Source organism: Caretta caretta, chromosome 9 (genome assembly GCF_965140235.1).
Source record: "Caretta caretta isolate rCarCar2 chromosome 9, rCarCar1.hap1, whole genome shotgun sequence".
Lineage (NCBI taxonomy): Eukaryota > Metazoa > Chordata > Testudines > Cheloniidae > Caretta > Caretta caretta.
The window spans coordinates 84,965,151-84,980,376 of record NC_134214.1 but is presented as its reverse complement, the minus strand read 5'-3'; the positions used below and the strand labels follow the sequence as shown (position 1 = coordinate 84,980,376).

The 15,226-nt window shown below is 44.5% G+C and overlaps 1 protein-coding gene across 1 annotated transcript in view; it reads left to right on the top strand.

Moving 5' to 3' along the window:
• The first annotated feature begins 6,799 nt into the window (after nucleotides 1-6,799).
• TMEM164 (transmembrane protein 164) overlaps nucleotides 6,800-15,226 on the top strand; it is an 89,653-nt gene continuing 81,226 nt past the window's right edge. Inside the window, exon 1 of the mRNA XM_048862719.2 lies at nucleotides 6,800-7,417. Within this exon, the coding sequence (XP_048718676.1) occupies nucleotides 6,950-7,417 (468 nt within the window). The 5' untranslated portion in view covers nucleotides 6,800-6,949. The remainder of the gene's footprint in view (nucleotides 7,418-15,226) is intronic.

The window sequence follows — 15,226 nt, the reverse complement described above, 5'->3', positions numbered from 1 at the left end:
AATTCCACTGAAGTCAGTGAGGGCTTGATAGAATGAGCCTGCTCTTTAGGATCAATGTTCTTGTTTTAAAATGTTCTTGTGCTTTCCAAGGTAGGTCATGTTTTATTAATCAATGGCCCTACTGCATTACACGAGTACTTAGGCCTGGACTACACTGGGGGTGGGGTTTCGAACTAAGATACGCAACTTCAGCTACGCTATTTTCGTAGCTGAAGTCGAAGTATCTTAGTTCAAGTTCCCCGCCTGTCCTCATGGCAGCGAGTTGACCGTGGTGGCTCCCCCGTTGACTCTGCTTACTCCTCCTGCTGAGGTGGAGTACAGGTGTCGATTCGGGGATCGGTTTATCGCATCTAGATGAGATGCGATAAATTGATCCCCGATAGATTGATCACTACCCGCCGATCCTGGTAGTAAGCTGGGAGCTCTCACTACTAACTATAGGATTCATCTGAAGTCTGACTGGTCACTGTATTCAGGTAGAAGTAGTTTGCAGATGTGAGGATACAGTGGCAAACTCTTCTTGGAGCAGTACACTCCATCTTGAAAAATAAGTTTTTGCTGAAATCTTCTTTGGTTTTAGTAAGAAGTCTGTAATCCATTTCATCTTGATAATGTTTAAGATGAGCCCTTAATAAATCCTGAGATTTATTCATATAATTAACTTCATCTGTTACAAAGATCCTCTTTGTTCATACTAATAAAAGTGAGGGCTTTGTCTGCTGCTACTGATTCCACTTTTCAATTTTAAAAGGGGGCTGTTATGGTAATCTTTGATATGTCTGCTAGCAGCCTTGCTTTCCTATTCTAATGGGCTTCTAATTAATTCAACACTAAGATTAAGATCTAAGATATTCTATAAGGACTTTCCCTGAGACTTATGCCCAGCTATAATACTGACCTTACCTAAAAGGACAGGCTACTCAGTCTGGAAATGCAACACTTAAGTGGATCAGTTTCAAACGTGTGTGTGTGTGTGTTTCCTCTGGTTATATACTGTAATTCTCACTGCTTTCACTTCTTCATTTTGTGCCTTTGGCTATAAATTTAATTCTTCATCTCTCTCTCTCCAAAGAAGGTTCCCTATAACACTGGATTCTATTTTTAAAAATAAACCAAAACTCTCTCACAAGAAACTCAATGCTAGGCTTGCAGTTCTCTTCTCTACCCACTTTTCTCAAAGCAATAGACCATAGTTTATGAACAGTAGCACAGAGTATTCTGTCTCATCAGAACAGCCTATAGCTTATTTCTTTCTTTGTGTGTGTGTGTGTGTGTTTTTTTTTTTTTTTTGCTGCCCTGAACAACTTGAAACATATCCATCCCTTCCGCTCCCTCAACCATGTACAATAAAACCATCACTGTTGCCACAAACACCACCCAGATCTGCTTTATATTAGAGACAGCAGTCCAATTCCCTGTTACTATGTTTCTTCCAATTTTCTCATCTTTTGTAGGGTCTATCTCAGGGACTTCTTTCCTAAACCCTTCTTTTGTGAAGAGAAACTGACCTACTAAGCTGCTTAATACACTATTTTAAATTCTCCTATGTAGTATTTATCTTACAATACATATAAATGTGGAGCTGGAGGGGACCCTAAGAGGTCACCAAGTCTATTCCCCTGTGCTGGGGCAGGACCAAGGTGTTTGTCCAACCTGTTCTTAAAAGCCTCTAATTATGGGGATTCCACAACTTGTCTTGGAAGCCTATTCCAGAATGTAACTGCCCACGTAATTAGAAAGCTTTTTTCTAAAATCTAACCTAAATCTCCCTTGCTGTAGATTTAAGCCCATTATTTCTTATCCTACTGTCAGTGGACATAAAGAATAACTGATCACCATCCTCTTCATAGCCATCCTTAACATATCTGAAGACTGGGAGAAGCAGGACAGTCTGCTTTTAAACAGAGGAGGATAACTAGTTTAAAAATAACCCAAAAACTACTTGATAATAGAGTTAGAAAACCTCTCAAACAACCACTTTAAGAATTGTAAGAATAAATGAAAGCATCCCTTTGGCTTCACAAACACAGAAATGTTAATCTTAGCATTTCAAGGAACAGGAGACTGATTGGATACTATCCCCTATCCTTTTTGTGCTGCTAAATGATGCAGTGCACCCAGTATTTCCAAAAGCATTCCATAAGTGGTAATGTAAGGAAACCAAGAAAATAGCACTAAAACATTCTCTCTTCTCAAAGAATATTCATTGCAATAAAAACATATTTGCCTTTTGTTAAAGATAGAATTTGTTTTAACTGAAAATCAACTGCAATGTTGTTTAATGTATGAAATTTTAAAGGTTTCACATTGAAATTGTAGCAATAATTTCACACCACACTGCCACTTCACAATTCAATAATTTTCATAACTCTACAAAGAAGGTCCTGATTTTCCAGACTTTATATTATAACCAAGAATAAATACTGCCCTAGAAATTAAGTGTTTACATCTGAGACCTGTTCTAATATTATAACCTGTAAAAATCTTAATGGCACAGAAGTTCAAGTTTCTATAACTTTGTAACCCTCTGGATGACAAAGCATCTTGGTTTTGAAGAAGAATTCTCTATCTGAGGACAGGTACAACACTCTACCACAATGATTAAATTTGTAAAAAGAGAGATGGCTACTTGACATGTCCTTAAATATTTAAATTTAAACTAATGTTGCTTTTAGAATTATTGTTTTACAAAAAGAATAGGCGTACTTGTGGCACCTTAGAGACTAACAAATTTATTAGAGTATAAGCTTTTGTGAGCTACAGCTCACTTCATTGGATCTGATGCTCAAATAAATTTGTTAGTCTCTAAGGTGCCACAAGTACTCCTTTTCTCTTTGCGAATACAGACTAACACGGCTGCTACTCTGAAACCTGTTTTACAAAAGTCACTCTTTGAAATACCAGATTTTTATAAACAGCTGGTAACAGTACTTACATATTTTTCTAAATGCTAGGTATGCCAAGTCTCTAGATCAGTGGTGGGAACAGTGAACCACGGGCACCGGGAGCTGCAGGCAGCAGTGCAAATGTAAACAAATGGTCTGGCAGCCTGCCAGTGGATTACCCTGACAGGCCACCTTGTGGCCTGCCTGTTACCCACCACTGCTCTGCATCTTAACACAATTTTCCTGTTCTATAACACAAGTTAAAAATATTAAAGACCAGATACTAAGGGGATATACAGAAAACACCCACATCATTAATAAACTTTGCTCTTCCTCCCACGGCTTCCTTATGTAGAAGTCTGTCAATTACTAGATACAAAATATCACCTAAATTCCTCCTTTTTTGACCTTGCCTCAGCTCAAATCCATATTCATACCTCAGTGCTCAATAATACTCAGCACCTTATAAGTTCAGGCCCTCTGGTATTGCCCTCTTTTATGGATTTACTTAAGTCCCATGCTAGCCAGACTACTCCCTATAATTATAGGATGCAGGCTTTTTCTGCCCGACTGATTTCTTATCCACCTCAAAATTCAATTCAAAATCCCTCCTGGTTTTCTAATTTACAGATTTACACATTTCTGTCTATATAACGATTCAGCATTTCTATACCCCTTAACCAATTCATCACCTACACCCCCATAGAGATAGCATCTTTATTTACTGATGGGAAAGTTCAGATAGAGATGGCTGGGGCAGGAGTTTCTGCCTTCCAGTATCATGCTGAGATCACTGGACAAGACTGATCCGGTAATGTTAATATCCACCTATTTCCCCACCTTCTCATTCCACAACTCCAACCCTAAGAGAGAGGTTTTTGGGAAATCTTGGTGGGAGGGAGAGGGCAAGGAAGGGAAAAAAGTATATTCCATTCACTACTGTTACCTCATCCTATCTAGAGCTCTAGATCCTACAGCCACACATTGTGCTGGTGGCTTCCTGGCTCCATGTGTCCTTCCCACCATTACATCTACAACATGTATTCAAGAAGGTGTGAGTGACAAAGGAAAACCAGTCTGGTGCTGCTATTTCACCTGATATGCAGTTTTATTTATAGAGCAACAGGAAAAAGTGTGTTAATAAACAAAAAAACCAACTACATACCTTATTTTGTTTTTTAGGTCTGACATGGCATCTGTATCTTTAAATTCTCTTGCAATTTGCACTGTTCCATAACCCCCACCTGCAAAGGCAAGGCCAACTGTATTTGAGGAATGATTTCTGACAAATAGAAATACAATACACATAGGTTGCTAGATAACATAAGAGAAGCCTTGTACAAAATTCTCATATTTGTTCCCTCATTTTTTGTTCACAGTTGACTTAACCAATAAGCTTTTATAGTGGGTTTTTCAACCAATAGTTGCCAAGTGGTTGAGGCAAATAACTTCCTCCCTATTTTAATGGGGTGGGGGGAGACTGAGGGTAAATAACTTGTCCAGGGTAGCACTGAAGTCTATGGCAGAGCTGACTGGAGGTCCTAGAATAACTACAATGAAAGGGGTCTTATTTACAAGTCCTTATCTATACTAGTTTGCCTTTGTAGTTTATTTTGAAAATTGAATGTACCTGATGCTGACAATTATGAAGATGGAGGGCCTTAACTGTTGCATTGGAATACAGAACTGGCACACACATGCTATAATAAGACAGACCAAGTTTTTTCACAGCACAATATGTCTTAAGTAGTGACATTATTATTTTTAAGTTGAGGTTGGCAGCAAGAATTGGTTCAGATCATCATACACAGTGGGTGGAATCTTTGAGAAAAGTTTTATCACATGAGACAGTTGTCTAGATATGTTCACTTAAAGTCCTACCAAGTTTGACAGCATCCCCTTAATCCCACAATTCTACTTTAGTACTAATCTTTCTATGGCAGCAAAATTATACAAACACATTTTATAAGTACACTACACAGCTACATTTGATCTTAAGATCAAATTTGCAAAACAAGGGTTCTATTTGTGTGCATATAACTTTGCATCCATAATGATTTGCAGTGCCAATGCACACACAAAATTCAGCATGTGTATAATGGTATAAGAGGAGACAGAGTCAATTCTGTTTGAGAACACAGTGATAGTACAGAAAAGTTTCCCTTCAGGGTTGTGAGCACTTTAAATATATGCAAATTGGGGGGGGGCAGTTGAAGCCCCTTTTGAAAATTTGGCCTTTAATGGTGCAGCAGGTGAAGTAGTGGGCTGCTACATCTACTATGACCCTTTGCTTTGGAGGCACTTGCACTAGAAGCTGATCCGTCTCATGGTAGTTGTGCTGTTTTTGATGAACTGATTCGACAACAACTACAATTATGAGCATGAGAAAACAACCCCATCCACGCCAGCATTTAATACAGGAAACAGCTCTAGTAACCCTATTGCAGAAGTGCTGTGTGGTTTGTTTGGTTTTTTTGGGTGGTTGTTTGAAAACAGCACGAAGGAATCCGTCCTTCTACCTTTTTTTCACTCTCTTTCCTGCTCCAGTGTCTGGGATTAAAACAAAACACATGGGCATTTTAAAGATGTCTGAGCTGGGGCATAAAGGAGGTAGTGGCAGAAGCAAGAGGGAGCAGGTTGGGCGCGTGGCATTGGAACAGTTTTTATAGTGGGGGTGCTGAAAATCATTGAACCAAATGGTAAATCCTGTATATGAGGAAATCACTTTAAGTTCCATCACCCATGGGTTGTGGTGAGTGAAGAGGAGGCAAGAATGGGAAGCAGAAGGAGGAGACTGATGGCACAAGGAGGTGAGTGGAGGAGGGCTGAAGGAGGGTGCAGGGGTGGGTGAGGGGAGGAGAAAATGGAATGAGGGGAGGAGGAAAGGGGCAAAGGAGGGTGCAGAGGGTGAAAGGGGGAGGAGGATGCAGAGGTGAAGGAGGGCGCACAGGGTGAGTGGAGGAGGAAGGATGGCACAAGGAGGGGAGGAGGAGGAGGAAGGAGGGCGCAGTGGGTGAGGGGAAAAGGGGTGGAGGAGGGCACAGGGGGTGAAGGAAGGTGTAGAGGGTGAAAGGGAGAGGAGGAAGCAGAGATGAAGGCAGGCACTGCAGGGGGGGAGGGGAGAAGGCAGCAGGAATGAAGGAGGGCTCGGGGAGAAGGGAGCAGGAGGAAGGAGAGGGGTGGGGAGAGAAGGCAGCAGGGGTGAAGGAGGTTGCAGGGGGTGAGGGGAGGAGGAAGGAGGGCGCAGGAGAGAAGGTGGTGAGGGGAGGAGGAAGGTGCAGAGGGTGAAAGGGGGAGGTAAAGGTGGGCAAGGGGGGTGAGTGGAGGAGGAAGAGGGCGGCAGGGGTGGGTGGAGAAGGGGGAAGAGGCAGCAGGGGTGAACGGGGTTGCAGGGGGTGAGGGGAGGAGGAAGGAGGTCGCAGGGGAAAGGTGGTGAGGGGAGGAGGAAGGTGCAGAGGGTGAAAGGGGGAGGTAAAGGCGGGCAAGGGGGGGTGAGTGGACGAGGAAGGGGGGGGCAGGAGGAGAAGGGGGAAGAGGCAGTAGGGCTGAGTGGATGAGGGCGGCAGGGGCGGGTGGAGAAGGCCACAGCAAGAGGGCGGAGGAAGCGGGGAGCGGGCGGCCCGGCGCAGCCAATCGGGGCCGGTTCATCCCTGTCTCGGTGTGAGTCAGGCGCGGCGCTGGGGTGATGTTGCTGCGCCGGGCAGGGACTAGGAGAGCCGCCCGCGCCACAACCGGGACGCGGCAAGGGCGGGCGCCCCCTGCTGCCTGGGCAGCTGCTGCCGCCGCCCCCTGCCGCCGCTGGCCCCGTAGCCAGGGGCGCTAGGCCTGCCCGCTCCCGGCGCGCTGAGGGATCCGACCCCTCGGCGCGCGGGGCCCGGGGCGGCGGCAGGGGGCGCGCGGGGCGGACACCAACGGGAGGAAGGGGGCGGGGCCCGGGGGCGGGGCCGCCGGTTCCCCTCCCGCGCTGAGTGGTTCCCTCTCTCCGCAGACGCGCCGCCGAGGGAGCAGGGCTCGGGGCTGCCCGGCTGGGTGCGGCTAGCTCCTGCCGGGGGTCCCCGCTTTTCATGCTCCGCCAGCCAGCCCGCATCCTGGCTGGGGTCCCGCCCTGGTCCGACTTGCTCCGGCACAGCGAGGGCGAGCAGGAGAGGCAGCACCGCGCCATGGCCCGCTACAGCCTCAGCAACCTCCTGGACTGGCTCTACGGCGGGGTGGACCCCGGCTTCGCGGGCAACGGGGGGCCCGAGTGCGCCGCCTTCCTCACCCCGCAGCAGCGCCTGCTGGAGAGCCTGGTCTTCCTCACCGTGGGCGTCCTGGAGATCCTGGTGTCCCTGCGGAAGATCAGGCGGCAGCTGCCCTCCAGGGAGGAGGGAAACCATCCGGCCCAGCAACCCCAGGCCAAGCAGGAGAGCCTGGGCAAGAACCTGCTGTTGGTGGCCCTCTGTCTCACCTTCGGCCTGGAGGTGGGGTTCAAGTTCGCCACCAGGACGGTCATCTATCTGCTGAACCCCTGCCACGTGGTCACGATGTTGCAGGTAAGAGTTATGGGTCACCTCTGTCCGCGCTGGGAAGTTGGAATCGACCCCCCTTCTCTCAGCTCACTCACCTCATGCGTGGAGAGACGCTAGCAAGAGGTGCCTTGCCAAAAGCCACCTGTTAGGATGTGAATGGGGTGTGGGGTGTCATGTGGGAGGCTGATAGGATGCTGCTGCAGCCAAATCCCATGTTTAAAAATCTCTCACTATGTCATTAGAAACATCTTGAATATATTAGGTATTAATTGAAAGTTTTTGAAATAATCTGAACAATTTATTGCCCTTGTGTTGCCTTCGGCCCTGATGAAGGAAAGATTTAATCTGCCTGCTTAACAGTATACACTCGGGACAGTTGTGTTGACTTCAGTGGGGTTCTTTATTCCCATACTTTACATATTGCAAGTTATTGTAGGAGCAGATCCCTTGTTTGCATCTTGTATTTGTTCATGCTGTGAAAATGAAAAGAAAGTAGTCAATTTCATTTCCTGGCTCTGATACACCAGTCCAGGGCTGTAGTGTTAGGGTTGCAAACACAGCAGGGGAGTGTGTGTGTGTACTATTTTCACTGGATTTTTTTTCAATATTATGCAGATATTTCCCTTGGTTTTAGGCTTTAGATATGCATGTTCATCAATTTTTTTCACCACCCAGTACAAGATAAAATGATACAAATATCAGGAATTCAAGATCTCTAATGTTTAATAAGCTGTTATATCCGGGGAGGGCAAACTACAGCCCACAGGCTGGATCTGGCCTGTCGGGGATTTCAATCCGGCCAGTGGGATTGCCAGCCCTGTGGTGCAGCGGGGTTTAGGCAGACTCCCTGCCTGACCTGGCCCCACGCTGTTCCCAGAAGCCGTCATCATCATATCCCTGCATCCCTTGGGTGGGGGTGAGGATGGGGGGGCGCAGAGGGCTCTGTGTGCTGCCCTCACCTGCAGACAGCTGCCCTCTGCAGCTCCCATTGGCCAGGAACAGCCAACGGCAGCCAATGGGAGCTTTGGGGGTGTACTCGTAGGTGAGGGCAGCGTGCGGCGGAGCCACCTGCCCTGCCCCACCCTACCCCTAGGAGCCACTGCCGGACATGCTGGCCACTTCTGAGAGTGGTGCGGGGCCAGGGCAGACAGGGACCCTGCCTTAGCCCCGCTGTGTGTTGCTGTCATTCCGGAGCTGCTCGAGGTAAGTGCCGCTTGGACGGAGCCTGCACCCCGAATCCCTTCTGTACCCCACACCCCTGCCTTGTGCCCCCTCCTGCACCCCAGCCCTTTGCCCTGAGCCCCCTCCTGCACACCACACCCCCTCCTGCACACCAAGCCACAGCCCTACATTCATGGCCCTGTATACAATTGCCCCACCCAGATGTGCAGGTTAACAAATCCAGGCTCTGACAGATCAAGCAAATTCCAGATAACACCAAGGGGACTCAAGCATCTGTTCTTATTACAGTAATTGCTAGGGCAGAGAGTCTGTCTTTTAAGGAGTGGGACTGAACTGTTTCCAGCGTTGTCGACTAATACCAATACTTTGAACTGCACCCGAAAACTAATTGATAGCTGGTGAAGATCCCATAACACTGATATAGTGTGTGAGCTGTGTGTCACACCATTTAATAACTTTTGCACTAGCTTCCCATAAAATGGTAATGATTCTTGGTGGAAGAGAGTAACATAGTGGCATAATCCATCAGTCAACAGTGTTAATGTAATGAAAAGTGGAAATTCTGCAAGGGCTGCATAAATATTTAAGCAATGAAATAATATAGCCATACTCCTCCGTGCATTGAGTATGTTGCAAAGTAAAATCTTTTACTGGAGGAAAGCTATCTAATATCATTAAAAGAAAAGGAGTACTTGTGGCACCTTAGAGACTAACCAATTTATTTGAGCATAAGCTTTCATGAGCTACAGCTCACTTCATCGGATGCATACTGTGGAAACTGGAGAAGACATTATATATACTGTGGAAACTGCAGATACAAACGTTGGGGGGGGCGGGGGAGGAGGGTAGGAAAAAACAAGGGGAAATAGGCTACCTTGCATAATGACTTAGCTACTCCCAGTCTCTATTTAAGCCTAAATTAATAGTATCCAATTTGCAAATGAATTCCAATTCAGCAGTTTCTCGCTGGAGTCTGGATTTGAAGTTTTTTTGTTTTAAGATAGCGACCTTCAGGTCTGTAATTGCATGACCAGAGAGATTGAAGTGGCGGATGTGCAGGTGAACGAGCCTCTGATAGTGTGGCATTTGTGCTGGAATGGCCCACCTTGATTTTCATACACATTATAAGGAGAGTGGTCACTTTGAATGGGCTATTACCAGCAGGAGAGTGAGTTTGTGTGTGTGGTTTTTGGAAAAAGGGTGGGGGGGTGAGAGAACCTGGATTTGTGCTGGAAATGGCCCACCTTGATTATCATACACATTGTAAGGAGAGTGATCACTTTAGATAAGCTATTACCAGCAGGAGAGTGGGGTGGGAGGAGGTATTGTTTCATGGTCTCTGTGTATATAATGTCTTCTGCAGTTTCCACAGTATGCATCCGATGAAGTGAGCTGTAGCTCACGAAAGCTTATGCTCAAATAAATTGGTTAGTCTCTAAGGTGCCACAAGTACTCCTTTTCTTTTTGCGAATACAGACTAACACGGCTGTTACTCTGAAACCTATCTAATATCATTATGTCTTGAAGTATCTATTTCGTGCCCTTGAAGGGAATGGCATTTTGCAATAATACGGTATTTCTATATGTATTTAGAAAAGCTTGGCACCTAACAGCTCCTTAATTTATGTGTAACGTTTAGCCAATGCCTTTTTTATTAATGGTCTTTTTTTTCCATAATGAAAACAAAACATCCAACAGCTTTTTTACTCAGTCAGGTGCAAGTTCTTTTTAAAGCAATTTTTTCCAAACCTTGGTTTCTGACCAATTATCAGGCCTTTTGTAAGTGATGAATAAGATTATGCTGGGTCACCCACAGCTGGAGTTTAAATGGGACTCCTGTAAATTTCAGCCTTTCACATTTGAAGGGCACAGGATTCCCATCTCAATATATGAAAACTCACAGAAGGAAAAAATCAGGTATAATTAATATTTATCTGGTGCCCAAAGTGCTTGAGGTACTTCACAGAATGTAGGAATGATTTAGGTCTCTGCCCTTTAATTTGTGTGTGCTTTTGAAGTAGACTGTATTTAGAGGTGCCTTTATTTAGATGAAAGCCTTTCTTGGTCCATGTTTTTGTAATAATCTTTTATGCTTTTAGAGAGATCTAATAGATTCTTATAGAGAACAGTAAGTATTACTGCATCCCTGAGATATTTTTAGTCCAGACCTCCCAGATGGCTGACAGAATGACAACAATGAGCTCGGAACAAAAATTGGCTGGTGTATTTTATTTTCAACTGGTCATTTTCCTCTTTGTTTCCCAGCTTGCTTAACCTTTCCTTCCCATATATTCCTTTCTAGTCTCTCTTGGTCTCTTCTTTCTTGTTCTTGTTCCCAAGTTTCTGGCTCTGTAATTGGTACAATCACTTTTCCAGGTGATGATCAGGAAATGAAGATTTTTCTATTGTCTAATTCTACAGTGAAAGTAAAAGGAAGTCTTCGTGGTTCCTCATAACTCCTGTTTACTGGAGTCTTCTCCTCACTTGCTAGTTCAAGTCTTTTGGGGGTTACCTCGACCACAGCTTCAACCCCTTCAAGATGGCTGTCTTGCACTACAACACATCTTGCATTATATCCACTGCTAATGAACTGGTTAATGCAGAGATTATTTCTACGTAATCTCAATTTGTTCCCAGTACCGTCCCTAAAAACACATGAAGTGAGCTGTAGCTCACAAAAGCTTATGCTCAAATAAATTTGTTCGTTGCTAAGGTGCCACAAGTACTCCTGTTCTTTTTGCGAATACGGACTAACACGGCTGCTACTCTGAGTACCTTCCCTGCTATTTGCCCTCCTGCCCCCGACTCCACCCTGGGGTTAAGAAGGAACTCTCTTTTGTTGTCCTCCTACAGGTAAACCAGACTGCTTTTTTGAGTTACAGTGAACTGAAACTCGAGGCTAGCCGAGAGGTTATGTTCCTGGGAGGCTACAGTAGCTGAAGTCCCATAAGAGCTTACCTTCGACTTCAGTCCTGTTGATCTCTTAACTGTCACAGTGCTGAAGCTGACCCGCAGAACTCCTCTGCAGACGCCCATCTTTGAGATCGACACTCCCTGGAGTACTAACCCTTTCTTGATTTTTCCTAAGGTTTCTGATGATCTTCTGCAGAGCTTCATAAAACTAGAGTTAAATTAATCTTGATAGCAATCATGGGCAAGCGGTCAATATTTTTTGGATGATTAGAGGATTACATACTTTCAAAGGTCACTGAAGGATCTGAGAGAAACAAGGTGGGTGTGGTAATATCTTTTAGCTTCTGTTGGTGAGAGAGAGACTAACAGAAGTTGGTCCAATGAAAGATATTGCCTCACCCACTTTGTGTCTCTAATATCCTGGACTGACATGGCTACAATAACATTACGTACAACAACTGAAGGACCCGGGCCTTTCTGTTGTAATAACTCTAGATTCATTCTCTTGCCTTCTCCATTCCAAACATCGTTAACTGTCTCTTATGTGATGATGATTTTTTGGAGGGGGGGGTAATGAATACTTATTCTGAAATTATATTTAAATAGTCTGGTCTCTGCCGTTCAGAGCTCTGGATTAGTGCTGTAGTAGTCTTACCGCCAGTACTCTCTTTCCACCTGCCTCTGACAAAGGCTACTCCAGTTGCCTTTACTTCCACATTTTCCCCATTAAAATCATTGCTTCATATGCTTGACTCAGTAGTAACAGCATCCTAGGTGATAGTTAGTGCATCTTAAGCAGCAAGTTTCAGAGTAACAGCTGTGTTAGTCTGTATTCACAAAAAGAAAGAGTACTTGTGGCACCTTAGAGACTAACCAATTTATTTGAGCATAAGCTTTCGTGAGAGAAAAAAAACCTTTTGTAATGATAATCAAGGTCGGCCATTTCCAGCATTTGACAAGAACATGTGAGGAACAGTGGGGGGGGGAGAATAAACATGGGGGAAATAATTTTACTTTGTGTAATGACACTGGGAGTGGATTATCAGTACAAAAAGTTTTTTTCCTCTCCTGCTAGTAATAGCTCACCTTACCTGATCACTCTCGTTACAGTGTGTATGGTAACACCCATTGTTTCATGTTCTCTGTGTATATAAAATCTCCCCACTGTATTTTCTACTGCATGCATCCAATGAAGTGAGCTGTAGCTCACGAAAGCTTATGCTCAAATAAATTTGTTAGTCTCTAAGGTGCCACAAGTACTCCTTTTCTTTTCATAATGAGAGATTATTTCAGGAGCTCTCAATGAGGCTCATTTCATTTCTCTATGATTGTTGCCTTTTTTTTTGTGAGGATGGTTTTCTTTTAAAGCTATGCCAGTCATGTTTCAGCTTCTATTCCAGCGTTGCTGTTTCGCCTTTTAAAATGGTTAGGGGAGAGAGTGACTCTCTGCCTTGCATATCTTTTTTTTTTCCATTTCCATCACAAAGAGACAGTTATTAGAACTGTGACAAAATTTATGCCCAGGGTAACTACTAACTTTCCATATCAATCAGGAAATTATACTGCTGGATTTCAGTCCTGATTCTGCCTCAAGAAAGTGAGAGAGAAACTGGTGATATCTAGATTTCAGAAGATTACTTCCATTTAAATACTGGATGTTGAGACTAGCATCAGACTACATAGCCTTTAATTGCCTGTCAGATGAGGGCATGCTGGACGCATCTGAGCTGTGGCACAAGCAGGTGTTGCTCCCTGTTGTATAAGGTTAGCCGTAGGATGTCAGGATGTCCCTACCCACCACAGGCAGAGTGGGATAAAGGACACAGAGAGAGACTTTTCTGACACCCAGGTCAATTCCCCAAGTAATGTAAATCCCAAGGTCAAATCCTGACTCCAATGAAGTCACTGGGAATTTTGCCATTTGCTTCAATGGGCCAGGATTTTACCTCAGGAATTTATTTAGTATGAGTAGTTAACATCTAAAGGTATCCAAGCAGGTGGATCCCTTCCCTACCTGTATCCCCCATAGGTTTTACGTTCCAGGCTCATTTTCAGTCCAGTAGAGACCACTTCCCCCTCTTGAGGGAGAAAAGCCAAACTGCTTCCCTTTATGATATGCTTTGGCAAATTAAGAGAGACAGCCAAAGCTTCCCTTTCCCACTGTTAGCCAAATGGCTTAGTCAGGCTTGCATAGCTTACTTCTGTCAGTGTACTGTAGCCAGCGTCTGCATTGTATCATGCATGAAGTTCATCCTTCAAGTAAGAGGTAAGAGGAGGAAACTTTCCAGAGCCTGCTTTCTTGCCTTTTTTCTCTCCCTGGAGCCTAATTGCACCGCTCATCTGTCAGAACTTTAGTGTTGCAGACCTAACAAAACCAAAATGGGGAGGACAAGTTTAGCTTGTTAAGCATTGACTTGATTTCCCACCCTCAAATGCTTCCTTAATCCCCAGGTGTAGCTTGCCATGTTCCACTCCCATTGCTGATAACAGGCATTTGTCCTGTGTACAGCAAAGCTGAACTTGGTCTAGTGTGTCTCACTTGCTTGTTGCTAAGTAGATTAGGTCATGTTTGTCTGGAGATCTCCCACTTCCCTTTCTTTTAGATTGAGGGTAAAATTTTCAAAATGTAGGCTCCTAAGTCATCTAGATGCTATTTTCAAAAGTTACTTAGGTTCCTATACCCTTGTGATTTTCAGTAGACAAAAGTCAGATGGACTTAAGTGCTTTTGAAATTTTACCCCTAGCTATTAAATTAGGGTTGCTGATTCAAGCTCTTATCTGGTTACTGTATAACAATAAACCCATATCAGTCTTCCTGGGAGCTTCTGTGTGCCTGCTACCGTCTTACTCCCTTCTTACTCCCTCACCAAAGGCTCTTAAAGTAAACTGTCATGGGATAAGAGGGAAGGTCCTCTCATTGACTGGTAACTGGTTAAAAGATAGGAAACAAAGGGTAGGAATAAACGGTCAATTTTCAGAATGGAGAGAGGTAAATAGTGATGTCCGCCAGGAGACTGTACTGGGACCAGTCCTATTCAACATACTCATAAATGCTCTGGAAAAAGGGGTAAACAGTGAGGTGGCAAAATTTGCAGATGATACTAAACTATTCAAGATAGTTAAGTCCCAAGCAGACTGCAAAGAGCTATGAAAGGATGTCACGAAACTGGGTGACTGGGCATCAAAATGGCAGATGAAATTCAATGTTGATAAATGCAAAGTAATGCACATTGGAAAACCTAATCCCAACTATACATAAAAAATGATGGGGTCTAAATTATCTGTTAGCACTCAAGAAAGAGATCTTGGAGTCAGTGTGGATAGTTCTCTGAAAACATATACTCAGTGTGCAGTGGCAGTCAAAAAAGCAAACAGAATGTTGGGAATCATTAAGAAAGGGTTAGAAAATAAGACCGAAAATATCATATTGCCTCTATATAAATCCATGGTACGCCCATATCTTGAATACTGTATGGAGATGTGGTCTCCCCATCTCAAAAAAGATATATTGGAATTGGGAAAAGGTTCAGAAAAGGGCAACAAAAATTATTAGGGGTATGGAACGGCTTCTGAAAGAGGGGAGATGAATAATTAATAATAATTTAATGGGGCGTGGGAGGGGGTTCAGGGTGCAGGCTCCGGGAGGAAGTTAGGATGAGAGAGGGGACTCTGGGCTGGGGTTGGGGCACGGGAGGGGTGAGGGATCCGTCGGGGGTGAGGGCTCTGGGGTGGACCCAG